At 44.3% G+C, this 26,944-nt stretch overlaps 1 protein-coding gene across 2 annotated transcripts in view; it reads left to right on the top strand.

Moving 5' to 3' along the window:
* LOC148381581 (glutamate receptor ionotropic, kainate 2-like) overlaps positions 1 to 23,590 on the top strand; it is a 40,123-nt gene extending 16,533 nt beyond the window's left edge. Inside the window, exons 4-16 of one of the 2 annotated variants that reach the window (XM_088361537.1) lie at positions 955 to 1,136; positions 2,441 to 2,494; positions 3,649 to 3,822; positions 11,415 to 11,558; positions 12,165 to 12,272; positions 12,344 to 12,457; positions 12,548 to 12,754; positions 12,823 to 13,046; positions 16,859 to 16,977; positions 17,626 to 17,843; positions 17,908 to 18,133; positions 21,676 to 21,926; positions 22,579 to 23,590. In XM_088361537.1, coding sequence (XP_088217663.1) covers positions 955 to 1,136; positions 2,441 to 2,494; positions 3,649 to 3,822; positions 11,415 to 11,558; positions 12,165 to 12,272; positions 12,344 to 12,457; positions 12,548 to 12,754; positions 12,823 to 13,046; positions 16,859 to 16,977; positions 17,626 to 17,843; positions 17,908 to 18,133; positions 21,676 to 21,926; positions 22,579 to 22,743 — 2,186 coding nt within the window. In that variant the 3' untranslated portion in view covers positions 22,744 to 23,590. The remainder of the gene's footprint in view (positions 1 to 954; positions 1,137 to 2,440; positions 2,495 to 3,648; positions 3,823 to 11,414; positions 11,559 to 12,164; positions 12,273 to 12,343; positions 12,458 to 12,547; positions 12,755 to 12,822; positions 13,047 to 16,858; positions 16,978 to 17,625; positions 17,844 to 17,907; positions 18,134 to 21,675; positions 21,927 to 22,578) is intronic. The other variant, XM_088361538.1, reaches the window with a different exon arrangement.
* The last annotated feature ends 3,354 nt before the right edge of the window (positions 23,591 to 26,944 follow it).

The raw sequence follows: 26,944 nt of genomic DNA, 5'->3' as shown, positions 1-26,944 counted from the left end.
ACACAGCCGTTAGAAGATCCAGGGGGAATGTCTGAAGGCATTAGCTCCAACCCACAAATATCTACACTGACAGTGTTTCGCAAACGTTCAGCTCCCTTGACAGACTTTTTTTTTTTTTAAGCTTAACACCTACCAGAGTGACAGTATGAACAATACAGCAGACTTTTGTCTCGACCATCCGGGTCCAGGTAATCCAGAATAGAAGGCAACCGGTCCGCATCTCGAACGATGACGCAAGAGTCGTGGATTCCCCTCGGAGAGCTTCCGGGAGCTTCGCCACCATGGTTTTATTTTTCACAACAAGACATCCATGTTGCTATTTCACACCCCCCATCCAGAAATCCAGACTCACTCCCGGGGACCCCATTAAAGTGCTCACACAGCAGTTCATTTCAACATAAGAAATAGGCTCAGCTATCTTAAAGTGGTTCTATAAAGAAAAGAAAAAAAAGAAAAAGAAAATCCTATCTCTCGCCACTTCTCAAAATACCCTCGGCCCTCCATCCATTTTTATAACCATGACAAGTAATCATCTCTCCCATCAGTCCGAGCGCTTTCATCACTGAACTCTGGAGTTCTTCTCACCGGGGGGAAACTCATTGTCATCTCATCTCAGAAAGCTTTCGACCCGAGCGTGTGGTCCGGACTGGAGAAAGGTGAAGATGACAAAGGTGCCAGCTAGACAAACACAACCCGACTAATCAAACTTGCAATTTTCTTTTCTGACTCTTATGTGGAATTTTCTTGATAGGCCCATACTGGTGTTTTTGCTCTTCAAGTATGAGGAGGAGGAGGATCAATAGTGTGGATTAAGGAATCGCGCAATCGAGCGAGGAGTATATTACGATTTTACGGCATTCGTCGCTACGGCTTCAAAATGGCGGCATATCAAACATTGCGCACACAATGGCGTCTTTTTAAACGCTCCGGCATTGTTGCGTCTCCTTTGTCCAGGACTCATTCGACTGCAGGAGCTGATCAAGGCGCCGTCACGATACAACATTCGTTTGAAGATCCGACAGCTGCCCACGGAGACCAAGGACGCCAAGCCGCTTCTCAAAGAGATGAAGAAAGCAAAAGAATTCCACGTCATCTTCGATTGCGGCCACGAGATGGCTGCCTGGATATTAAAACAGGTACGAGTGCTTCATTAAGATTCAGCAGCCAGAGGGAAGAAGCGGACATTTTATCCAGCTGATTTTTGAATCCAATTAAATCTGAAATTTACATAATGGAAGAGGGGGGGGCAGTTGTCATCATGTTTTCTTTTGTAAAAAAACTCTTCCTCGGGAAATGAGCTTCAAACTATAACTGCGGAGGCACTTTATTATTTTAAGGCATATTATTACCGATCGGCAGCCAAAACAAATCGTCAACAAAGGGAGAAGACGATTTGTAACCGATGTTGCCGCTCCGTTTTTATAAAGTCCTGAATCTGACCAAAAGTTTCCTCTTTTGGAAAATAAAAAATTGATGTAAATGATTCAGATGGAGTCTCGGCCCCTTGCATGTGTAATCGCTTTATGAAATATGAGATCTTAGCAACGAAGCCGCCCGTCTTCATGGCACAATAGAGGGTTTTAATTAGAATATCTAATCTCACTCACATGCATGCTAAATTCGTTTAATAGGGGCGCATTCTTTATGAGAACCGCGGGGCTTCTTAATGAATGGACCTCGTCCCGGCAGCATATTGTCGACCGAATTGCCTTTACAGCGGCGTCCCGACTGGAAACAACAAGAATGATTATTTATCGAAGAATTAAAGCAGCGGTTAGGAACATTTTTTTTGCTCCGGGGCTCCCCCAACAGTTGTGAATTGTAATGTTCGCTAGTAAACAATAATTGACGTCATATTTCTATGAACAAGTTGACAGACGCTGAAGGCGATTAATGAACAGACATTGTTTATTAAAGTATGTCAAGCGATGACGAGCCAACACATAGTAGAAATGATTACAAAGCTATGAATTTATCATCAACTTTCCGAATCTTAAAAAATGAACCAGTCCTAGTAATTAAACCTGTGGGGTACTTAAGATCGCGCCTTGAGGCACTAAAATGCACCACGACTGCCACTTCAATTTCTGACAGTGTATCCAAAACAAATATGATTGATGAAATGTAAAAATAAAATTTAAAAAGTCAGACTTGTTTATGAACTCACCGAAAATGTCAGTTTAAAAACCTGGCAATGAGAAAGGAGCTGCGGCTGTAAGTAAACAAAATGATAATTTTAAAGATCATATGCCTTCTCTCATTTTAATCTGTTTTTCATTCCATCCTTCTGAATGTCAGATTTGGTTCGTAACAAAAAAGTGCATTATTTGAATAAAGAGACGTGATGGTATTCTTAAGTAATCCATCCCCAGGTTTTTTTTTTGGGTTGGATTTGGCGTGTAATTGCAGATTGAATAAAAAAAATCTTTCTGATCTGTAGGCTCTGGCCATGGGGATGATGACGGAGTACTATCATTATATTTTTACCACCTTGGTGAGTCAACTGACATTTTCTTTTATATAGCCGTGATTAAATGATGTGTTGTTGTTATTTTTGTTCTGTTCCATTAGTAGAATTGCTTGTCCAATTTCCATCTGCTTACCTGCTGCGTGCGTCTTTGGTTTCTGAGAATAACTCATGCAAGCGCCAGTTCAAAAACAACTCCCCATTATTTAAACTATCACCTGACTTTGTTGTGATTGACAAGGTTGAACTTTCCCAACGCAGGCAGCTAACTATAAATACACCCTTTTGAATTTTCCAGCACATTCAACTTCAATTGATTTTTTTTCCCTCAATCCCCGGCCGACCTTTTGCACTCAAATTCGCCATTCCGGAATCTCAAGAGGAGGAAAGAAAATGGTTTGGAAAATATTTTAGTTCGCTTCTGACAGCGTCCTTGTTTGATCAAGCTTCTACAAAGATAGCCGTGGATGAAACAAGGCACAGCTCGGTTGAACTCGAGCGAGGGGAAGAGGTCTTGGAAAGCGGGCTAATCGCCCTGACAAGATGGTACTGTCAGCTATTAGGTCCATTATGGCCCTAATAAACATGTGACACTCTTGTTACCTGGCTGCTAAAAGACGGGGGTTGAACAAGACCGACCTGGAAATGACATGTGACAGAGCACAGCCAACCTCATCAGGAGATGATTGGTGATTAGAGCGCGACGCCAAAGCATACGGCCAAAAGTATTGGGACGTATGATTCAATGTGATTTTTTTTTTATGGTTGCGTCCCAATACTTTTGTCTATATTGCGGTATACTGCTGCTTGTCAGGTGACTTTCTCATCATTGTGTCAGATTGGAGGCCGGCGCTGCTGTTTGTTGGTGGCTAGCCAAAATTGCGTGCTGCGTTCAGGTTCAGGCAGCAAACTGTGACACCGGCGCTCCGTTTCCGGACGCTCTGTCAACAGCACTTGGAATGCCAATGGACATTTGGGTCGTCCTTCTACGTGTGTGTGATAAATGGCAAGGCACCAAACGCCTACCCGTAACCTTGAAAGAATGGCGGGAAAAAAAAAAAGCTCCTGCCTCAGCAAGAGCTAACATGATAATGGGAAAACCTTCAACTGTACTTTTCGTGTTCTTTACTTTTTGCTGCTAAGCGCACAGATTTTCCATCATGAAACTTTTGCCCTTCCAGGACCTTTTCGCTCTGGATATGGAGCCGTACCGTTTCAGCGGTGTGAACATGACCGGCTTTCGCATCCTCAACACTGAAAACTCTCAGGTGTCATCCATTATCGAAAAGTGGTCCATGGAACGACTACAAGCTCCGCCCAAACCCGACTCGGGCCTACTGGATGGATTCATGACGGTAGGCCCAAAACATTTTCTTTTTTAATTTGTATTTATTATTTTAATTTTATCAGATGAGCTCCAATCCAGCCGATAAGGACCTCTGCATATTTTCACCCATATTCATAAAATTTGATCTTCTGTGGTTTACGGTGTTTACGCTGCTTGACGGTTCTCAGCAGTCGAGCTTTGTGTCGGTGCCGCCGGGTTTTAAATGTTCAGTAATGAGCCGGTGTGAATGGTAATAGGCATTTATCTGCCCTCCTGCTTCTCTCATCCCTCCTCTGGGAGCCCGGCCAAAATATGACAATCTGTCAATGTTCACGCGGGAACAGAGAGAGAGAGAGTTGGATGGGCTTTAGCCGCATCGGATGTAAATTACGGCCTTGTTTTTTTGGGACGCTATCCAAGTCGGCGTGGGATAAGGTGGTTTGAAAGTGAAAAAGAGGATACGGAGCTCGTCGGGAACAATCAAGGTCCTTCTTTTGGCGTTTGTTGTTGGAAACAGTCGATTTAGTCGGCCAGCCTTCAAAGCGCGTGCGGCTTTCAGCGGGTCTGCCCTTCATCTTGGCATATTTAAGATCACAGCCATTGAAGACGGAACCTTCGAGGAACCGAAAAGGTCAAACGTCTGATCTCGCCACCACGACTCCTATCCCACTGATGTTATTTTAGGTCGTAAACAAACATTAAAGCTGCAGGTGCTTGATTGTTGCCGGGTCAAAGTGGTTCATGAAATTACTACTTTTTTTTTCTTGGTTACTAAAATAATACTCTTTTTTTTTTTTTTTTTTTAAACTCACATTCACTTTTTTTTTTTTTTAAATGTTAATCAACTTGCACGTTGGTGCTAATCCATAGGCAGAGGATGCATATCCGTCATGAATATTTCATAATTCTCCCTGAATTAAATGCCTATACTAAAAGTGGAGAGTGTCGAGCCGCTAAATTAGCATTTGCTTGAATCATTTGTCAGCTTCTCTGCCACATATTGGCATATCTCTGAAGACATTGGGCTCGGTGGGGCTCTTTTAAATAATCATAAGTCCAGAGGCTCTCGATAGACTATTTCATTAGTGCCGACTATTTATAAATCCCGCCGCTCTCCGCTCACGTATTTTATTCTTTAGAGTGTTCGACCCTTTATAATGAGTGACAACAGAGATAAGAGGGTGAATATAAAAAGCTACTTTTAATGGTATAATAAATGGGGCCTGCTGAGGTGGGGCGGGGGGGGCGCGACATGTAATAATCACGTTTTTAATTTTTCAGTTCCTCATTTGAAGACTTTGTATTATTATTTATCAAATGTACCCTGAAGCCAGCTCGGAGGGTATCGTTCAATTAAAAGCTGGGGGGGGGGCGGGAGCTGCTGCATGACCTTTCACCCTTGTCCCTCCTACCCCCCTCCCCAAGCCTTTTATTTCCTTTCCTTCGTGCCTTGTTCGTATTCAAGCCTGGCTACAAGAGGCAGGCAACAGTTGTATAGAGATGGTTGCCATGGCAACCAGTGTCGGTGTCACCTTGTGTTTTTTTCAGGATTGATTGACTGCGAGGAGAGGGGAGTTGTTAATCGGGGGGGGCATCGCTAGCATTAAAAGGCACGTGTTGTGTGTTTTGCTTTTTATTTTATTTATTTTCCTCTCCCGCCGTTTGGCTGACATGAATGCAGAGAGGTGAATAATCTCAGTGACACTCTGCGCCTTGGGTGAGGCCGAGTGTTGTGTCAGAGAAGGCTGCATAATGAGAAGCCTTTCTTTGCCCCTGCAGCCATGAACAAGCAAAGTCTCTTTGGACCTGAGATACTGATTAGTCCGCTTCATTTGTGGATTTTTTTTTTTTTTTCCCCCGAGGGAGAAGCCAATCAAACGTGAATTAAACTCCATTAAAGACCCACAAGCTGCGAATGGACGTATGGACGGATCCATTCTGATAATTATTTTCTCGCCCGCCTATAATTGTTGCCTTTAGCTAATAAGATTCGAATTCTTTTTTCCATTTCTAAATCCCCCTTCGCTCAGCTCAGTATATACTCGGATTTAATTGAAGGCGAGCGGAGAAGAAAAAAAAGCAGATTCCCAGATGTGTGCCTCGCCAAGGATTAAAGCCCAACCATTTTCTTCATCTGCATCATTGCACTTATGTCGGTTTCATTGAGCTATAATTACCCATCGGGCTCGGCGTTCTCCGGTGTCATCCGCACAATAGGAAATTCTGGTGTAATAGCTCGTTATAATGACTGGCTCATTAATTGAGATCAGTTATTTGAATAATAAATATGACATGATGGGGCTTGCTTCCTATGGGACGCTGTTAAACTAGAACCATGGTAGATGGATCGTGCCGATGCTTAACGTGCTCGCTAAATTAGAGTGGAAACGGCAATGTAAGCGTTCTTATTTTTCCTATTTTTTATATAAATATGCACTTTTATCATATTTATTTATAATTATTAATTTATGTATATCTTCTATATATTTTTTTATTATATTTATATATTTTTTATTATATTTATATATATATATATATATACACACACACATTTTTCCAACTGTAGCGTAAGCAGGTCTGGAACCGTCGAAGTGTAAACTGTCAGCTCGCTTCTCGACATGCTAAATGTGCTTGTTTCACTTCTGGCTTGCGAGGAAATGGCGCCGTTTACAGCCAAGCAGATTTGCGTAAACACGATTCCATGTCGTCATGCATCTGCCTCCCTCGGTCATTGCGTGTGCCTCCATAGGAAACAAATTGCTTCCTGCTTTCAAGGGATCCTCGGGAAATGATGCATGCACTTGTGACGTCCCATTGCACCAAGTCTGCAACATACGTTCCCCCCCCCCTCCCTTTTTTATTGGGCACTCAATTCTTTCATGCTCGAGATGCATGTCGATTTATGCGCACTTAGCAGGGAGATTTTTTTTTTTCCCTCCCATCATTATTATTTGTTAAAGACCAGGCCATCATTTGCATTCCTGCTAGCAAAATAATTTATTCGCAGACTCATCTGGATACGAATCACACTCGTTTTGCTTTCGCTCTAAAGTCGGATTCCATTTTATGGTGGCGCTACACCGAGCGCCCATTCACACATTTCAAGCAAATTACGATTATCTGCAGGTGCTTAGTCCCTTCTGGTCCTACCCCCCTGGTCAGCAGAAGACATATTCTGCAATTCTGAAATAAATCGATGCACAAATGGGATTTACTAGATATTAGATTCAGCATTTGAGGGGTTGGTGGATTTATTTTATTTGTTCAAAGCTTTGCAGCCTAAATTAAGTTTTACACGGCACTGGGTGTGCTCGCGTGAAGCATCCGCACCTAATATCATTTCGCCAGACATTAAGAAGCGGGGACTTGACTGACAGCTCAGCACTGTTATCAGTCGGCGTGTAAGCTTATCATATATTGCGCCCTGTCAGCAAGTCAGCAAACATTCCACGGTGAGCCTTATTCGGCAATACACAAAAGTGTCACCTGAGTCAACTTTTTAGTTTAATTTACAGCAACGCAGAAAACAACGTTGCTTGAATTCGGTGACGTTAAAGTTGCCTGGGGATTTTGTTCCCGAGGAGAGCGAGAAGCTTTTTAAAGACGACGACTGTGGAGAGCAGACACTCGATGCCCTGTGCCGGGCACCACCAGCTGGGCTTGGCGCAGCATCAACATCATTAGCGCCGACGCTCCATCGGCCAATAGAAGCCTTTATGTGGGGGAGAAGAGGCAGGAAGATGCAGTCTAAGGAAAATTGCCCGGTGTCCTGGTGTCTTATATAATAGTCGGCGTCGGAAAGCCGCAATAACGGAATCGTATTGAATCGTTTCGACGGTTGCGCTAGCTTGGATTAGTTATTCATTCAATAATTTCCCTTATCTGCTCAGAAGACTAAGAAAAGCGAAAATCCATATCAGTCAACAAGTTTTTTTTTTATTTGTGTATACACAAGATATAGGTTTGTGATTTTCTGTGGCGCATGAGTTGAGACGGGGAGGGCATGTGTGTCACGGTCACACTCATGCTCAGGAATATTGCCTGGCCTTGGGAGGGGGAGGGGGAGTGGCGGCGGTCGTGACAAGCCATCATCACCGGTGGAGCCAGCCCTCCCATCCACCTCCTCATAAAAACAAGCACCCACGTCACGCTGCGCAGAATATGGAGCATTTTCACACAGAGAAGAATAAGGAAGGACGAGATAACAAGCAAAAAAAAACCCCAGCTGTCAATATTTTTGGCCCTTTGAGGTTTTAGTTTGAAATGTTTAATTGAAAGCACAATTACGTGACGCTAACTAGCTATTAACATGTTTAATCATGACAAATTTCCATTATTGCTTAAATGTATTCTGACTTTTTTGCCACTAAGAATTGCTCACATGTAACTAACGGGGAAACCTAAATATCCAAATTGGCTTCTTTTCAAGGCTAGCCGCTCGTCTCTGTAGCCTTCAAGCTAAAACGGCCCGCAGGCATGTTGACGGAAAAAAAAAAAAGGTCCTCGTGTCAAACCGTGTTTTGATAAGCGCTGGCGTGCTTCTAATTGGCCAAAAGTGGACAGCCAGCTGCCACTTGAAAGATCGACTTTAACGACGAGATCAAATTAGAAAAGTTTGTTTTGGCTGGCGGGGAAAGTTACAGGGAAGTATTGAAAAGCTACGCGGGGAATCAATAAAAGAAAAATGCATGTAAAGTGGAAATGTCAGGAGGCAACTTGTGTATGTATGTATTGCCTGTCGACAAAATAATCATATTTTCTTCCTTCTATCCCCACATGAGCCTCTCCTTAGACGGAGAACTCCGCAGGATTCCGCGCTGCTTTAAACACTTTCAAGTGTGCTTACATCTCGAGTGGAACCGTGAATGCGCTCTCACATAAATTCGGCGCCATCGCTAGATATATTACCCACGGCTCCTCCGTGGCAAAAGTTTTATTTTCCTGTGACAAAAAAAAAAAATCACAACAACTCGCATAAATAACTAAAAAGGCTGCTTTGAATGTTGAAAACGAAATGTCAGTGGCGATAATGACAACGCCTCTTTAATGAGAAGGATGATAGATAAAAAAAAAAACGGAAAGAAGAGGAGAGAAGTCAAGATGGAACTGCATGATGCTGCATTACTTACCTAAATCATCTGACAAGTGGCCGCTTGGAAAGCTGAAAGAGCCCCAATATGGCTTATAAATCACTTGTTTTTCTCACATTTCAGCTTTTTTTCCCCCCACGCATTCTTTCACTGCTTTGCAACGCTTGCAAATGCAGCAACTCACTTTTACGGGCAAAATGTGAGTCACACACAGTACGACATTCAACGGCTGAATGGCTACATCGATAATGGAAGCCGGCCAACAAAAAAAAACAACAAACCATGAGGCTGGATGTTTGGAGTAATGTGAACACGACTACAAACTGTACCGGGTAGTAGTTAGCTTATTTTTTCTTATTTTATTATGTTAAGACAACTTTTTGTTTGATAAAGTGGAAAACAAGCCAGTGTTGTATTTTAAATTTGAGCAACATATAGCATAAAATATGCTAAATGTATTATATTTTGAGCATTTTAATCTCTTGTTAATTCACTCATTCGATTTGCTAAGGAGTCGAACATGTGCAGGAGTCTGATTAGCTCCACCGCGGGAGTCGGTATTCTTGCCAAATTGTGATTGTGTGCAGACATCTCTCAGCGTGTAAACACCACATCCTAGCTTAACACTTTCTCGCATTAATCATTGCACTTTTTCACACAGAAAAGCCGTCTTGACAAACTTGTAAGTCATACATTTGAAAAAAATCCACAGCGGCATTTGTGAATTAAATGCCCGCATCCAGCGCTTAGTGGAGCGACGCACATGCATATGAACTTGCTAATGAAATGAATAATTAGCCCACTCGTCTAGTAAATCATCAGGTCCCACGGGGCCGTCTGCGAAGCGAGGAAACAGCCAGCTTCCTTCGCGGTGGCAGACTGTGACGCTGATGCTTGCCGTTTGTGTGTGTGTGTGTCTTCCATGTGTGTGTCGCTGCTGCTATGTGGATGGCAGCTGCAGAGCATTGATGCATAGCGAATAACAGGTCAAGCTTCATCTCATTAAGGCTAACCAGATGTATATGATATGGAGAAACCACTGCAGATGCACTTGCCGTCCATCACCGGACCTGCCAGTGAGGTTGCACATTTGTGTGTCGAGGTGAAATGAGAAAGAGGGATGTCATTTTTCAGAGTGCGACATTATCAGAAGAATTATGGAATTATGCACAGGTGGATGGATGGCGTGAATACTGAGAGAGCAGGAAGGAATATATTTGTGTAAATGTTCACACGGCGGCGTTTTCGCTCCTCCTGTTCCAAATGAGGAAGCCGGGATGCACCTTGGGTAAATGAAGCGTGTCTCCAGAGACTTTTGTCGCCGAGTAGATGTGTGTGTGTGTGTGTGTGTGTGCGTGTGGCGTTCGCACGTCTTATGTGGCGACGATTTGTTTTGATTCTCACATATGTGCTTTTTTTGTGTAGAAAAATTCATACGCTGCCAACCACTGTTGTTGTTTTATGATTATTGCTTTCTATTTATTTTTATTTTTTATTATTTATTACAAATGAAGAAACATGTTAATGTTCGCCGATTATCTGATTCCGTACGTGAGCCGACACGAGAGCCTGCCATCCCGTATGACCCCCCCCCCACCCACCCTTGCCCCGAGCGCCCGAGTGTCCCCATTGGTTGGAGATTGGTTTCACTTAAAGCACTTAAAAGAGCACTCCGCAGCGGCGCTTGGCGCTGAAACAAATATCCAGATCACACTTGGATTGTTTTGAAATGGGAGGCAATCTGCCAGAGATGTAAGCCATCATTTCACGTTCGCTCCCTTGATCCCGTCCCTCTTTCGCTCCATGCCACCGAGCCCTTGTTCCCATCACGAACCAATGCGTTGAGGAATTGCTCTTCTTCAAAGACCGTGAAGTACGAGCGGCGAGGGGGGGAGGAGGTCGCCGAAACGACAAACGCGCACGTTTAAAACACGTGGGCGACGAGCAGGAGTGTTTTAAATAATTAACAATGGACTAAAAGACGCCAGGGAGCAGTAAAGTCCCAGACTGATGAACACATTGCTGCCTTTTGTCCCTCTGAGGCGTTGACTTTAATGAGCCACATCTTTCAGAACTTGTGTGGCTTAGGCGGAACTCTGTCAATCAAATCGGGCCTTTATAGAAAGGGGAAAATTCCCACACTATTTTTTAAAATTGGATTATGACGCATTGTCTCGCTCTTGTACAGTATTGAGCGTACTTAACCAAGTGTCCTGAAAGTGCTCCAATCGTATCATTTGCTATTTTTGAATGCTTTCTCCCATTCCCGTAATAGATGTGCGGAATCAATGAGGGCGATTATATCGAGCGTCGAGTTAGAAGCCCTGTTGCACGCCTTTGTTGGAAAAGCCAATAACGGAGTATATATTTATTGAAATGCGAGAGTCGTTGGGGGGGGTCATTGTCAATTTGTTTTGCTTTTTGTGAATGGATACGATAGTTGGAAGATGACGATCAATAATCTGTTATTTCCCCTTTCGGAATGTACGCAACATAGCCTCACTCGTGACGTGGTTGTCCTTCCCGACAGACGGACGCGGCCCTGATGTACGACGCCGTGCACGTGGTGGCCGTGGCGGTCCAGCAGTCGCCGCAGATCACCGTCAGCTCCCTGCAGTGCAATCGCCACAAGCCGTGGCGCTTCGGAGGGCGCTTCATCGGCCTCATCAAAGAGGTAGCGCGACGTCCACCTTTGACCCCGGCGGCCGCCGAGCCGTGTTACTTTGATGAGCGGCGGGCTCGTGCGCGGAATGGCTGATTTTTACACTCTCATTTTCTGCCGAGAACAACCCGTGAATACATCTTAAACATCTCCATTATACCCTTTTCTTTCTTCGACGCGTACATCAAAGCGTCTTCGTTCTCGCTCGGGTCAGCAGATTGCTTGCTTTGTTCTTGCGGCTCTTTCATTCCGAGGACGGTATCATTGCAGGTAATTTTCACGATCATCAATGTGCCGTCGGTAATACCGGCGGACTCGCCCCCCCCCGCCCCTCTCCACTATCAAATCCTCTCTGTTGCTTCAAAGTGCAAGTTGAAGCACGAACGCATGATGAACTCGTCACTGTTGTCTCCCTTTTAGCAGCTCGGTCGTCTAGCGCTAAATTACTGCGGCAGACAGCGAGAGGAGGGAGCTCGGCGCGGTGCATGATTCGGAAATAAAATGAGGTGGTTAGAGGTTAGATTGATATTGTGGGCAAAGACGCCGCTCGGGCTTGATGGAGCGGCCGCGCTCCCGGGCTGAGGATTTTCATTATCATTATCAACATTATGTTTATAGGCTCACTGGGATGGCCTGACCGGCCGCGTTCTCTTCAACAAGACCAACGGACTGAGGACGGATTTCGACCTGGATGTTATCAGCCTGAAGGAGGAAGGCCTGGAAAAGGTGCGTTATCGCTGCCTCGAATGATACGACGTGCGGCAGAAAAGTTCCAGGACTGGTGACTGTCTCCACAGATCGGCACGTGGGATCCTCCGAGCGGTCTGAATATGTCCGAGACTCACAAAAGCAAGACGTCCAACATCACCGACTCGCTGGCTAACAAATCTCTGCGCGTATCCACCATACTGGTAGAGCAAATCGGCTAGAAATAAAAGTGAGAGCCATAGAAAATGTTTACAAGATGATCTTTTCTGCACTTTCCCCCCCGCCCTGGACAGGAAGAGCCATACGTCATGTTTAAGAAGTCGGACAAACCTCTGTACGGGAACGACCGCTTCGAAGGGTATTGCATCGACCTGCTGAGGGAGCTGTCGGGAATCTTGGGCTTCCAATACGAAGTCCGGCTGGTCGAAGACGGCAAGTACGGCGCCCTGGATGAGAGCACGGGCCAGTGGAACGGCATGGTGCGCGAGCTCATGGACCACGTGAGTCTGCTGTTTTGCTGTTTTTCGTTTTGTCTACCCCGGCCTCATCCGCTTTGCCCTTTCTGCAGAAAGTGGACTTGGCGGTCGCTCCCCTGGCCATCACCTACGTGCGGGAGAAGGTCATCGATTTCTCTAAGCCCTTCATGACGCTGGGGATAAGTATCCTGTACCGCAAGCCCAACGGCACCAACCCGGGGGTCTTCTCCTTCCTAAACCCGCTCTCACCTGATATCTGGATGTATATTCTGCTGGCTTGCTTGGGTGTCAGTTGCGTGCTGTTTGTCATAGCCAGGTAACATGTTTCCCTCTCACTTCATGTCACTGTTAGAGGCGTTAGGCAAAAAAAAAAAAAATTCTGACTGATGCAGTTCCACTCCAGCCCTGTAGGTGGTGGTGTTCAAAACTAGCTTTTATGGTTTTGTCCTACGCCACAACATTTGTAATAATTATGTATTTTATGTAATCTCACAGTCACACAAACAAATAAGCACTTTAGGCTCAAAACATTTTCCAACTTGCGGCGTAAGCACAGTTTTAACGGAGACGCTTTGAAGGTAAAAATCTAGACGAATAACCGACGACTCTGATCTCGTGGCAGTAAATGGGTGAAAATAAGGCAAAGCACTTCATCAGCGCTTGGGAAAGAGCTAAATAAATTGCTGACATTGCACAAAGTTATCCCTGCAAAAACACACAGAGAAATGCGTGTTAAGCCCCGCCCCCACGGAAGGTTTTCACGCACATTTGGCCAAATGTTACCGGCAAAATGATCACAGCAGAGGGAAAAACAGCAACTGTCACCTAAGTTAGTTCAGAATATGCAAATTTGAGCGCGTATTTAGCAACGGTGGCCGGGTAAGTGACGAGCATGCAATTATATTGATATTCATCTCATGAAATTGCTTTGATCTAATTGTGTATGCATCATGATTTTAATTGCAAACCACAGCGGGAAAAAATATCAAATGGAGTTGCTACAATGTTTTTAAAATGGAAGGTGACGTTCTCTTCTTTCATATTTGGATCCCAACCCCGCGAAAGATACAAAACTTTTCTTTAAGCCGTTGCCAGGAAAGCGCTTTGGGCTCTACTGAGAGCGGGCGGGAGAAAAAAAAAAAAAAAAGAAGAAGAAAGGTGTGATTTGGGGAGAAAAATGCTGCAGAAATAATAACAACAGAATGTTAGGAGATAAAAAGCCTGAATTTTACCAAAATAAAGATAAGAATAAAATGAATAGAAATAAAAAAAATAGGACAGTTTGACTATTTTTTTTTTAGTCTTATCTTTCCTGTTATCGTCCTCAAGTGAGGACTTTTTTCTTGTGCCATTATTTTTGTGTTGCACTTTTTATTTTTTTACTTTACTCAGGTATATTATTGTACTCTACTACAACAATAATAATATGAATATTTTTCCCCTCTCCGGTAACATACCAAATATTTTCTCATCGTCCAAATATTCTTGTAACATTCCGACTTTTTTTCCTAGCATCATTTATCCTCACAACATTGCCTTTTTCCGTGCGGCCTCAGTCCTCCTCCGGTCTTTGCAAATAAACTGTTTGGAGTTCATGAAATTGTGGTCTTGCACAATAAAACACAGAACACTTCAGTCTCCTGCTGGGGATTCAAATCTTTGAAGCACTTCCCACACACACAAACACACACACGCGCAACCCCCCCCCTCCCCTCCCCTCCCCTCCCTTTTTTTCTTGCCTGAATGCGTTATCCCATCTGAAGCGAGAGAGACAAACACACTTCTCCCAACGGATCCTTCCAGAGCTGTCTGCGCTTGAACGTATTTTCTCTCTTTATTAACAGCAACAAATGATATTTTCTCACATCACAAGTCCCTTTCAAGGTAGAAAATGTCATCCCGCCCAAGAGAGCGGATGATTTAAATGGCATCTTTAGTTGCAACTAGTGCGTCTTTCAAGTCCACTGAGTGGCGATTTAACACCCTGAACATTAAGTCCTCACTTGGCCTGAGCGCGAGTCAACAGATCTATAAAGCTATCCGAGGTAATTGAATCCGGGGGACAGTTAAAAAGTAGTCCCGTTGTGCTATTGTGGAAGCGCCAGCGAGCGAGCGAGGAGACGGCCGCCAGAAAGAGAATCCTTTTAGCATTCTGCGCGCAATTTGACATGCGTGGAGGTGACCTAATGTCCGCGTGTTCCTCGTGCGCTTCTTCCTAGAGAACACAGCCTGCGGGAATATAGAAGCGGCTTCAGGCAAAGGTCACGCAGAGGAGCCCGACACTCGGCGAATAAACATGCGGGCGTCGACCGAGCCAATCCAATCAAGTGTGTTGCGCAGATTTACACCCACCACCTTCGTATTCACGCGTTCACAAAGCCGCAGGCTGCAGATGTGCGTTATAGCATCCCCTAAAGATCTGACTTTGCATTTCATTTAGCTGATTCTAGCACAAGACAAATGTACATATATGGCCACGAGGTCATTTGATAGTTTCACTTAGCTGCGCCGCCAAGGAGACGGAGCTCATTGACATTCGAACAAATCAGCAGCTGGGATGGCGTTGACAGGAAGAATGATAGCGTGCAGAGGCGGCCGTTTCCGAAAAGATGCTTTTCAAGGGGAACATGAAGGAAATTGTGGGACTGAAAAGCAATCTTGTCAAGGCGGAACCGTCCTGTGCCAATGGTGTTGTTCTGCTTGCTTCCTGTAGGTGGCAGAAATCAGTGGCGAAATGTGTATAATTGCCTAGAGATGTCGCAGGATAGCGGCAAAGCACTACTTTTCTGATTGACAGTGCGATGGCCTGTCTAAATGATAATCATTCCCCATAGTTCCTTCACACCAAAAGTCCCACATAAAAATATATTATAAAAATAATTATAATATTCTGACATAATAAAAGTAATATAAAAAAATAATCTATATAATAAAAGTAATAATAATCATATATATATTATACTTTATACATGTAATATTTTATATATATGTAATATTTTATACGTATATATGCATACACACACACACATATATAGTGCTACACTTTGCCTGAAGGGCTCCTCAACCTTGCGTAAGCCATGTATCAAGCACTTGAGCACAAACTCTACCAGCTCCTTGATGATTAACCCTCACCCATTCACCTCCCACTAATGCCACGCCACTTTTACCGAAACTAATTAATAGGAGACGTCTACGGCTGACCCCGAGACACCGACACTCAGCCAAAGCAGCCCTGCAGAAGGCTGAGCTCAAATTTAGAATGTGTGTGTGCGTGCGTGTGAGTAATAGCCAGCGCACTTGCTGTCCGGAAGACAACAGCTCCTGAGTCAGGGAATCCAAATGAGCTCCTAAGATCATCACGCACTCGGACATTATCACCAGTGACAGTGTTATTCCACATTATTGATCCGGTCTCACTATAAAGTGAAGCCATTTGAGAATGCCAATAAGTTGATGTCGGTGAAAGCCTGAATGATTTGGTCTCGGCGCAAGTTCTGACCCCACGGCGCTGGATGCGTGTCACGCACACACACACACACACACACACACACACACACACACACACTCGAGCGCTTTATTTATTGCACTGCAACGTAACTAGATTAGAGTTGTAATTTTATGAGGGAAAAGTCATTATGGAAAGGTATTTTACAAGAGTTTTTATTACAGGAATAAACTTTTAGAACTCCTGCTATGAATGATGTGTTTTTATAAGACAAAAGTTATCGGGAAAAAGTCTGGATTTTAACAGAATGCGTAAAGAAAAATTTGTATTCGAGTATTTCTACAAATGTTTATTTGTCGACGCCATTCAAAGTGCCACGTAAAGTTCTTTCAACTCAAAGGTGTCGCTTAATTATATCCTTAACTATGTTTATCTACTTTCCGTCTTTTACGCGCTTGTAACACGTCTTCTATTTTTCCCCCCCCCCCACCTGAGCTCTCGTTAATTTCCGACTTTATTCTCATAACGTTTGGACTTTGTCTCGTAAAAAATAACGACTTAATCCTCATAAAGAGCCGACTTTTTCCTTGTAAAAATAAGACTTTATTCTCTTATTAATCTGATTTATCTCTAATTTGACTATAGCGATTTTACTGACACCTTTTTTTCTGTCCTTTTTGCAGGTTTAGCCCCTACGAGTGGTACAACCCGCACCCGTGCAACCCCGATTCGGATGTGGTGGAAAACAATTTTACGCTGCTCAATAGTTTCTGGTTTGGAGTTGGGGCTCTCATGCAGCAAGGTAGTTACCTCAGCCTGTGGAGCTCTCGATATCCCACTGTCTCTTAGGGTTGGGCTCTTTTTTTCTTGCATCTAAGCCGGCGGCGACAGAGAAAAAGACATCTGGTGTGTCCCACAAAAAAAAAAAAAAAATTAAAAATGCCACTGTGATAGTCCTCTCTCTGTCTGTGCTCGGCCCATCAGCGCCTAGAGACCAGTGGGGTGTGGAGTCAGGACGTGAGGTTACCTTGGGTACATGACTCTCTGGCCCAAACAGCCCGTCACTTCTCCACACTCTGCTGCCGAAAGCATCCAACGCATGGAAACGACCTGTCTGCAGGAATAGTGCTATTTTTATCCCCCTCCCCACTTTGCATTATTCAAAGCACCCACTTGTGTCAGTTAGCGAGTTGGGGGGGGGATCCAACAATTATCTTTTCCGAGAGCTTTTTTTTTTTCAAGTGATTACATCTCAGGCGTATCGGCTGAATAGAATGAAGGGTGGAAAAACAAAACAAAAGCGAGGAAAAAAAAATCTCAAGAGAGTTCTTGACTGTTTTCAGAGCAAGCGGCGTTATCTTGTGTGTCGTTATGTGAATAGCGGATGAGTGGGTGGAGGGGGGGGGATATATTTGGGGCAGCTTAACTCCCGCCGCCTCCCTCACCTCAGGCTCCGAGCTCATGCCCAAGGCGTTGTCGACGCGAATCGTGGGAGGCATCTGGTGGTTCTTCACCCTCATCATCATTTCCTCCTACACGGCCAACCTGGCCGCCTTCCTCACCGTGGAGAGGATGGAGTCGCCCATCGACTCCGCCGACGACCTCGCCAAGCAAACCAAGATCCTCTACGGCGTGGTGGAAGATGGCGCCACCATGACATTTTTCAAGGTAGGAAAAAAAAAATTGCTCTTCTGTACCCAGATTGATTTTCCTCTCCGTCGGTCACGCGCAGAAGACAAAGATCTCCACCTACGATAAAATGTGGGAGTTCATGAACAGCAGGAGGCAGTCGGTGATGGTGAAAAACGTGGAGGAGGGCATCCAGCGCGCCCTCACCTCCGAATACGCCTTCCTCATGGAGTCCACCACCATCGAGTTTGTCACCCAGCGGAACTGCAACCTCACGCAGATCGGCGGTCTCATCGACTCCAAAGCTTACGGCGTGGGGACGCCCATGGGTAAGGAGCGCTTGGCTCAAAAAATAATTCCATACGATTACGTGGAATTGATCTGCATCATATTTGGCGCTATTGATTCCGTCTCAACGTTTTCCTGTCAATAGAACATGATATTATGAAAAAGGCTAAAGTGACTCCAGGCAGCGTTATTGTGCTCAAAACAACATCGGCGTCAATACAGAGCAATTCAAAACATTCCGGGATGGATTCTTCATCCATTTAATTTTTTCCGCTTAGCCGGTGGGGGGGGGGTCAGACCTGCCTTTCCCGAGCCACTTCATCCATCTTTTGGGGATAGTAAAATAAAAGTAAGAAATAAGAAATATGGCTATATGGCTATTTCTTTTAAATTAGCTGTCGTTGTTTTTTTATTTTTTCATTATATTTTATTATATATATATTTTTTTTTAGTATATATTTAATTTGTTTTTATTTTTTTAATTTTATGCATCAAAAGCCTTTATTATATATATTTTTTTATTACGTATTTTATTGTTTTTATTTTATTTTTTTAATTTTATGCTACTGGTATCGATACTTGGTATCTGTACAGGTGGCGACTAATTAACTCTCTCATTAAATTAACAGTGAATTGAAACCATTTTGTAGGATGATGGTTTGAACAACAATGTGATTTGTCCATCTGTAGTCAAATGTGAAATTCTAAATGTTTACCAAGAAAATGGAGAGGTTGACTCACGTCTTTCCATATTTCCTCAATGACAGAGAAGCAAAAGCTTAATGTTGGCGAAGATCCCCTAATGGTGCGATTTAGCTTATTTCTCATGTCACAAAGACTGTGAGGGGAAGAATTGTGGAAAGCAGCTCCAAAGTGAATTTACTGCAGACCCCCCCCCCCTTCACGTCTCGCTCGACGTTGCGTAAATTGTAGCTGAGCGTCTCAACAAAACACTTTGCCGGCAAACAATCAAACGCCAATCCGACCGCTCGCTCTAATCTACGTTTGCGCCTGTCGCAAAAAATGAGACACTCTCAAAGTATCTCAACTTTTTATGCGACACTCATCTTTTTTTGTCACGTCGTGTTGTGTTGTATGCAAAGCAGCCGGCGGGTGGCTAAATGTATCCCAAGGGTGCCGGAGTGGAAAGCCGTGGCTGATTTCTGTCCCGGTCGCAGTAAAGGTTAAAGTGGTCGCCACGAGGCCAATGGGAGGGAGGGGGGAGGGGGCTAATGGCCACATTCATCACGGGCGATATGAAGGCCATCAAAATACGGATGATTAATTCCGGCCGTCCACATCTGGAGCTGCCTCGTGCCGATGAGCGCGGCGCGGTTATAGATCTGCAGAGATGCCGTGATTGTAACAAAGCCGAGGCGGCGCGGTGATGTATCGCCCCGCCGCGGCGAACGCTTTACACCGACGTCCTTGAGATGGACATCGGTTGGGTTTTTTCCACCACACGGCGGCGGCGGCGTATCAAACATAACCGGCTATATTTCAAATCCTTCATTTCCCCGATAAGTGCTACACTGATAAATGCATAAAAACGACTGATTAGGACGTCTGCTGCAGGAGTTATTACTAGCCACTAATTCATTCGGCGCTCACGTTGAGAGTGTTCGTGACTCACTGGTTCCGAATAAAGCTGATTACCCTCGCTCAAATGTTTCCTCTGTGATCAAAAAAAATGTGGCTTTTAATCACTAAATGCAGCTGCTCCCTAAAAGAAAAGATTTTTTTTTTCCTCGACTTTGAACGTCCTTGTCTGTTTAATATGTTTGGATCGAAGTCCAGTTTTGTTCCCGGCTCGGCGCGGTTCGTTCGTTTGGATTTGAATCGAGTTGAATGAAAAGTAGGGACGTAGATTTTAAATCAATATGCTTTCAAGAAGCTTTAAGAATACTGCAAGCATGTGAAAATGACAGCAAAATCATCTCTATGTGGGAGTAGCCAGAGCGTGTTCAAGGGTGACCTTGACCCCCCCCCTTGGGCACCACTTAGCTCCGCCCCTGATTTACTATTGCCTTATCCCACTATAAAAAAAAAAAAACTTTCTGATGATTGCAGAAAGCAATTTTGTGCCATGTTGTCGTTGCTTGTCGATGCCCCCTCCTCCCAAGTCCCATCCCCAAAAGCAGCGCTATCGACTCAAAGCTAACACGTCGGCTGCGTGGGAGTGATGGATGCCTGGCGCCTTTCAACATCTGTAAGGTAGTTATGAATGCACGTAGCGTCAAGCGTCGCGCTTTTCCATTTGCGGCGGCTGCGGCTCTCTATCCTTGTCTCTGAGGACTCATCCTATTAGCATTTATCCGAGGCCTCCTTTGTTAGGCCATCATTTATCATTTGAAATATGATGGAGAGGTTGGTGGCGAGGAAAGAGAGAAGGGGAGGGGCAGCAATCAGGAGTCTGCAATAGTTGCGAGATTTCCCGTCTTCAAATGACGCAAATGCTTGAAGAAGAATTGATGGCCTTAAAACCCTAACCCTCGTTTGAAACCATTTTTATCTGACAACAAAGAGCCCTTTGCTGCAGCTTTTATGAAACATAAATAAAGTTGTATTATTTTACAAAACAAAGGTAAAGATTTGAAAACCTCAAGTCAGCCTAAAAAAAAAAAAACTCTGCGTAATTGTCTGCCGATGCCCTTTGTGCGTCCAAATAAATGGAGTCTGAGAGATGAAAGGATGATGGATGATAACAGAAAATGATGGATGACATTGAGAATAAAGTGCAAAATAAAAAAAGAGCCCATCCTGCAGTGGCGAGCCCACAACAGATGGGAGACTGTTAAGCACAGCAAGAATGCTTTTTGCCAACATTCCGAACACACATCACCACCAAATGATTAATTCACTTCTTTTTTTTTTTTATTTTAATCGTGCTTCAGGTATTTTCTCCTTCAACCATACACCTCGCAGATTTTTTTTCCCCCCGATACGTCTAAATGTAAATGAGCCTGCCTGTGTTTCATAAACTGATTACATGAATTATCCCTTTTTTATTTGGATTTATAAGTCAGGAATAGAAACAGATGTAACGCGCTTTTCACACCGTTTAGAAATGAATGAAACGAGCTTACCCTGAGCATTAATCTCACTCTGGCATGTGTGTGTGTGTGTGTGTGTCATTATTTAGTGCAAGTGGCGGCAAGGCGGCTGTGCGACAATAACTCCTCTTTTGATCACCCCAGTAGCTCCGACTGTGTCGCTAATACCGTCACCCTGCTCCCCCCCCCACACACACACAAACACATCCCGCCATTCAACCGAGCACAAATAACAAACCCCCACTTGGAATATACACATATAATCCCACCGTTGTGTAATATTCCACCCAGCTGGGCCCCTGTTTAGCAAACAGCGGCGCCTCGGATATTTTCTTGCCGACTTCCTGTGCCTTAATAGGAATGCAGAGGTTGCATGGAGTCACTGTGTGATGAGGAGGATTAGTGGGAGCTAAAAGGGGGACCCCCTTGTGTGCGACCATATGTAACGAGACGGCTTTAAATGGGCTCACTCCGTCACTCAAGTTTTAGGAAAGTAGTAAATGACATCACGGCCGTCTCCTCTCCCGCAGGCTCTCCGTACAGGGACAAGATCACCATTGCTATTCTGCAGCTGCAGGAAGAGGGCAAGCTGCACATGATGAAAGAGAAATGGTGGCGAGGGAACGGCTGCCCCGAGGAAGAGAGCAAAGAGGCCAGCGCCTTAGGGGTGCAGAACATCGGCGGGATCTTCATCGTGCTCGCCGCCGGGCTGGTGCTGTCGGTTTTTGTGGCCGTGGGGGAGGTCCTGTACAAGTCCAAGCAGAACGCCCAGCTGGAGAAGGTAGCTTGTCATATTGCAGCTTTGATTTTCTTTTCTTCAATGTTTCCATTGCGGCGTTTTGACGCATTTGTTTTTCCCGCAGCTGCTGATTAGTTTGTGTTTTCGTTCTCGCACACGTCTCGGCCATCATTAATCAAGATAGTGTTTGAATCATTTCAAATGCCACAGCGACCACGCCGGCGAGGTGCTTGTTCATTTACTTGCCTCCCTCCCACCTGCTCTCTTCGCTCTACCTGTCACATGAAACCTTCTTTTTTTTTTTTAAATCCGCCTCTTCTTTCCCCTTCCTTCCGCTGGCTTTTCTTCTTCTATAATCACCCTCTTCCGTGAGATGTCATTCATGCAGCAGTCAAATGGTGTGTGTGTATAAGTGAAAGAAAAATTACCTGTTGTCCAAGCCGCCTCCGTGTCACACTCCTACATCTAAATTGGATTGGGCATCATCTAAAAGTGATTTTGAAGGCGTTTAACGGCTTGGCAGGGCTCGAGCAGACATAATAATGTTTTTATAAAAAGGATTTCTTGTCATCAAATAACCTGTGGCATCTCGCCGTTAAGATGGCGGATTTGTTGGTGTTGAAGCCATCTAGTGGTGAACATTGTTATTGCGACTTAAAACTTTTGACATCTAAGCATTGTTTTTTCCACGCAGAGATCCTTCTGCAGCGCCATGATGGACGAGCTGCGAGTGTCTCTCAAGTGCCAGCGTCGTCTCAAACAGAAACCGCAGCCGCCCGTCATCGTGAAGACGGAGGAGGTCATCAACATGCACACCTTCAACGACAGGAGACTCCCCGGGAAGGAAACCATGGCGTGAAAAGACAAAACTGGAGCTGGGTGACATCATGGCTGACCTCATTGGCGGTCTTTTAATTTTTTTGGAGGGGACCCCCTTGATTTGTTATGTAGAGAGATGTTTCCTGTGGAAATCAAGCTCGCTGAGTGGGAAGTGTCACCTCACTGCGATGGTCACTTTGTGAAGGCAGCTGGACCGGACCGAACCGAACCGGACCGGATGTGAAAAGGACTGTATATGCTCAAGGTGGACTCACACACACTCTCTTACACATAATCTCACACAAACACACACACACAAGTGACACAGGATGTAGTTTTTTTTGTTGACGTCCAACCTCTGTGTGAGCCCCTTCCCCGTTAGTTTCTATAGGATTATTTGAAGAAGAAGGGAAAAAAAAAATCATATCAAGAAGATGATGAGTAGACATCACCAAACACTTTTACTATGAACTGGTGTGTATATTTCGGATTCATCTTTGCTGACTCATCGTACCGTCTTTTTCCTCGTGCCAAAGCTTTTGGTTCAAAAGCCTCAATGTAATTCGCTTCTAACGTCTAAGCTGTTGTTTTAACGCAGGATTTCTACCAAAAAAAAAAAAAATGATGATAATAATAATGTTTGTTTTTGTACAAGATCATTTTATAGGACTTTGTATCATGGTAGCCCCCCCTTCCGAGGACTCGACATGTAGCGGACAGCGGACCCAAACGAATACCACACGCTGCGCTGTAGTTTTTCCATCCCGCTTACTTATGCCGCATTTCCGCTTTCACTCTTTTCATTCTTTGTGTGTTTGCGTGTCTGGAGAAATTATGGCTATGTAATAAAGCTATGCTTGAAGTCACAAAGGTGCTGCTTTTTAAAACCGATTCTCTTGTTTCTAATTATTGTTTTTTTTTTTTTGGGAGCCGCCGGCAGCATAGTAATGGCCACCCTCCACGGTGACACGGAAGGTCACAGCGGGCGTTAGACGATGGTTAAGTCTGTCACACTTGTTTCCATCATATTAAGTCCTCTTCCTGCTTTTCCTAAGTGCTGCTCGCAACACAATCCACGGATGGCGTCTTCTTCAATTCGGGTAGTGAGAAAGAAATGTGTATTTATTTTGCATTTCTTTTTTTGACCTCCAGGCTGCCGTCAAACTTTCCTCTCCTTGCGGGTTGCTCTTCTCAGCTCCATCAGCCTTTTTCTTTCTTCATCCGAGTCATTTTCTCTCTCTTACTGGCCAGCCAAATGGACAAGAAGGGATGTATCGTTTGATGTGCTCATACGTGGGTTCTCTGAATGCAGCCACACTAAATGGGCTGTTTTTGTCTTCCTCGGGAGCGCACTTGATCACAGCAAATTGACTACAAATGACTCATAATGACCTCTGCGTTTTAGCCTGGGAAAGAATAAGCCCCCCAAAAACACACTCTTGCCTGTCATTACTCGTAGTGCATTTTAATGAGGGATGAATAATTCAGGTGGATGGAATCGTCCTGCAAACCATGGTGGTGCTTTGATGGAGAAGCAGCCATCTGCATGTTTACGTGTGTGTCTGTGTGTCTCTCCCCCTCTACTTTCTAAGGTTTAAAGCTAGGGTCAGGGTTTCAAACTAGGTTTTCAAGCTAGTGTCTCCCCAGTCGTGAACCTCACCGCACGTCACTGTCTGCACAAACGCAGCACATTGAGGATTTGCCTTGTTTTCCCAATGCCGCTGCCGGAAAGGTTAAAGCATACAGCCTGCAGGCGGCACAACAAAGGTCATCGTGCAGTTTAGGAATGAGGAGTAGGATAAGATGGAAAACTATGCAGTGCAAAATACACACAATAGACACAACAAGCATGCACACTTGCATGACCTTGCCAACTCTCTAGAGCAGTGTTTCCCAACATTTTTTTATTCACGGCACACCTTTTCATTGGAAAAAATCTTGAGGCATACCACCAATAAAAATCTGTCTATATTAAAATCTGTTATATTACAACAAAAGAAGTAAAGTTCTATTCCTCAAAACTCAAAACTCCAGCTAGGGGAAATGAGAAACCTTGAGAAGATGGGAGGGTCCCTCTTCCAGGATGATCAGGCTGCAATGGATGAAGAGAGAACACATAGTACAAACAGTGTAGACAATCCAAAAAAGGTGTGGAGAGCAGTTAACCAAATGTCTGATTTGTATGTTTTGATTGGCGAATATAAATACAAGGCTTAGTGAACGAATCACTTCCTAAAATGATTCGTTCTTTTTTCAGTTCATATGACTTCAACCAGTAGGTGTCAGTAATGCGCATTGAAGCTGGTGCCACCAAGCCGTAAATCAAAACGAAGAAGCAAATGACGTCACTTCCTGTTTACGAACAGTCGTGGATTGCATTTCCTTCCAGCGCATCAACGGATCAGTCAGAGGAACGTGTTGCGTCTCCCTCCTGGCGCGAGCTATGTAAGCCAGAATGTCGATTTACGATTTGCCAAGGAAAGAAAGAAGCACTCACTGGAACAGCACTTCTTTTATGCGCGATTTCTCCAAGCTAACGGCTAACTTTGTTGCATGAAGGGCTGCGCCGTTATGCAACAACGGGCTTCTCTTTGGGTCATCTTGATTTTATAACACTTATAGTAGTTTTTAAATAACGTGTATGCATATATACGCCTAAATGTTGTTATCCAATATATCTACTGCAATTTCACATTAGATTGCTGGTTTGAAATGTACTTTTATTATTATTTTAATAAACATTTATGTTCAAATTTGTCTGGTGTTTTATTCCTTGTGTTTATATTCACCAATATGGTTAACATATGACAATATGTGTAGGTACACCTCATGGACACTTCACACTACACGAGGTAAAAAAAAAAAAAAGAATAAATAAATAAAGGGTTAATTGCACAACAAAAGCTCAAATAGGTATTTTCTCGCATCCGGTATCGAACCAAGTTCTTACCAAGCAAGAGCCCACGTCACTAACCAGTCACGTCACTAACCAGTCGGCTAGTTCACCTGACAGCCTCTAATTGCTTGCACTGTTTTGTACTAGTGATGTACATTCCAGTTTTAAGAGAATCTTTAGAATCGGTTGTGTGTGTTTAACGAGGGTAACTTGGAAAACATATTGGAACGCGGCCCCGAGGACTAGCGCTTGACACCTGTGACCTTTCACCATGATATTTCCCTAATAAAGTGGCCTGTTATTTGGTACACTTGAAAATGGCGGTGTACCTAATGGAGTGTCCATGTGATTCCCTCGTTAAGTGCAGGTGCGTGAAAAGTTTTAGCTCCTTTTGAACGTGAAAGAAGCTAAAACTTTTCACGCAGGTGCGCTTAACGAGGGTCACTTGGAAAACATATTGGAACGCGGCCCCGAAGACTAGCGCTTCACAACTGTGACCTTTGACCATATTTCCCTAATAAAGTGGAGTGCTATTAGGTACACTTGAAAATGGCGGTGTACCTAATGGAGTGTCCGTGTGATTACCTCGTTAAGTGCAGGTGCGTGAAAACTTTTAGCTTCTTTTGACCGTGAAAGAAGCTAAAACTTTTCACGCACCTGCGCTTAACGAGGGTCACTTGGAAAACATATTGGAATGCGGCCCCAAGGACTAGAGCTTGATACCTGTGATCTTTGACCATGATATTTCCCTAATAAAGTGGCCTTTTATTAGGTACACTTGAAAATGGCAGTGTACCTAATGTCCGTGTGATTCCCTCGTTAAGTGCACCTGCGTGAAAAGTTTTAGCTCCTTTTGAACGTGAAAGAAGCTAAAACTTTTCACGCAGGTGCGCTTAACGAGGGTCACTTGGAAAACATATTGGAACGCGGCCCCGAGGACTAGAGCTTGATACCTGTGACCTTTGACCATGATATTTCCCTAATAAAGTGGCCTTTTATTAGGTACACTTGAAAATGGCAGTGTACCTAATGGAGTGTCCGTGTGATTCCCTCGTTAAGTGCAGGTGCGTGAAAACTTTTAGCTCCTTTTGAACGTGAAAGAAGCTAAAACTTTTCACGCAGGTGCGCTTAACGAGGGTCACTTGGAAAACATATTGGAACGCGGCCCCGAGGACTGGAGGTCAGCACCCACTTTCTGATTGGCTGTTTGATCTGTGACGTCATTTGGACACCCTATTAGGTACAGGCCAATTCATTAGGGAAAAATCATGGCCAAAGCTTAAGTGAAAAGTGCCACACCCGCCCTCACCCCCACCTCCTGATTGGCTGGTTGATCTGTGACGTC

Source organism: Syngnathus floridae, chromosome 19 (assembly GCF_059516105.1).
Source record: "Syngnathus floridae isolate MCC-2025c chromosome 19, RoL_Sflo_1.0, whole genome shotgun sequence".
Lineage (NCBI taxonomy): Eukaryota > Metazoa > Chordata > Actinopteri > Syngnathiformes > Syngnathidae > Syngnathus > Syngnathus floridae.
This window is presented reverse-complemented; position numbering and strand designations above follow the sequence as displayed.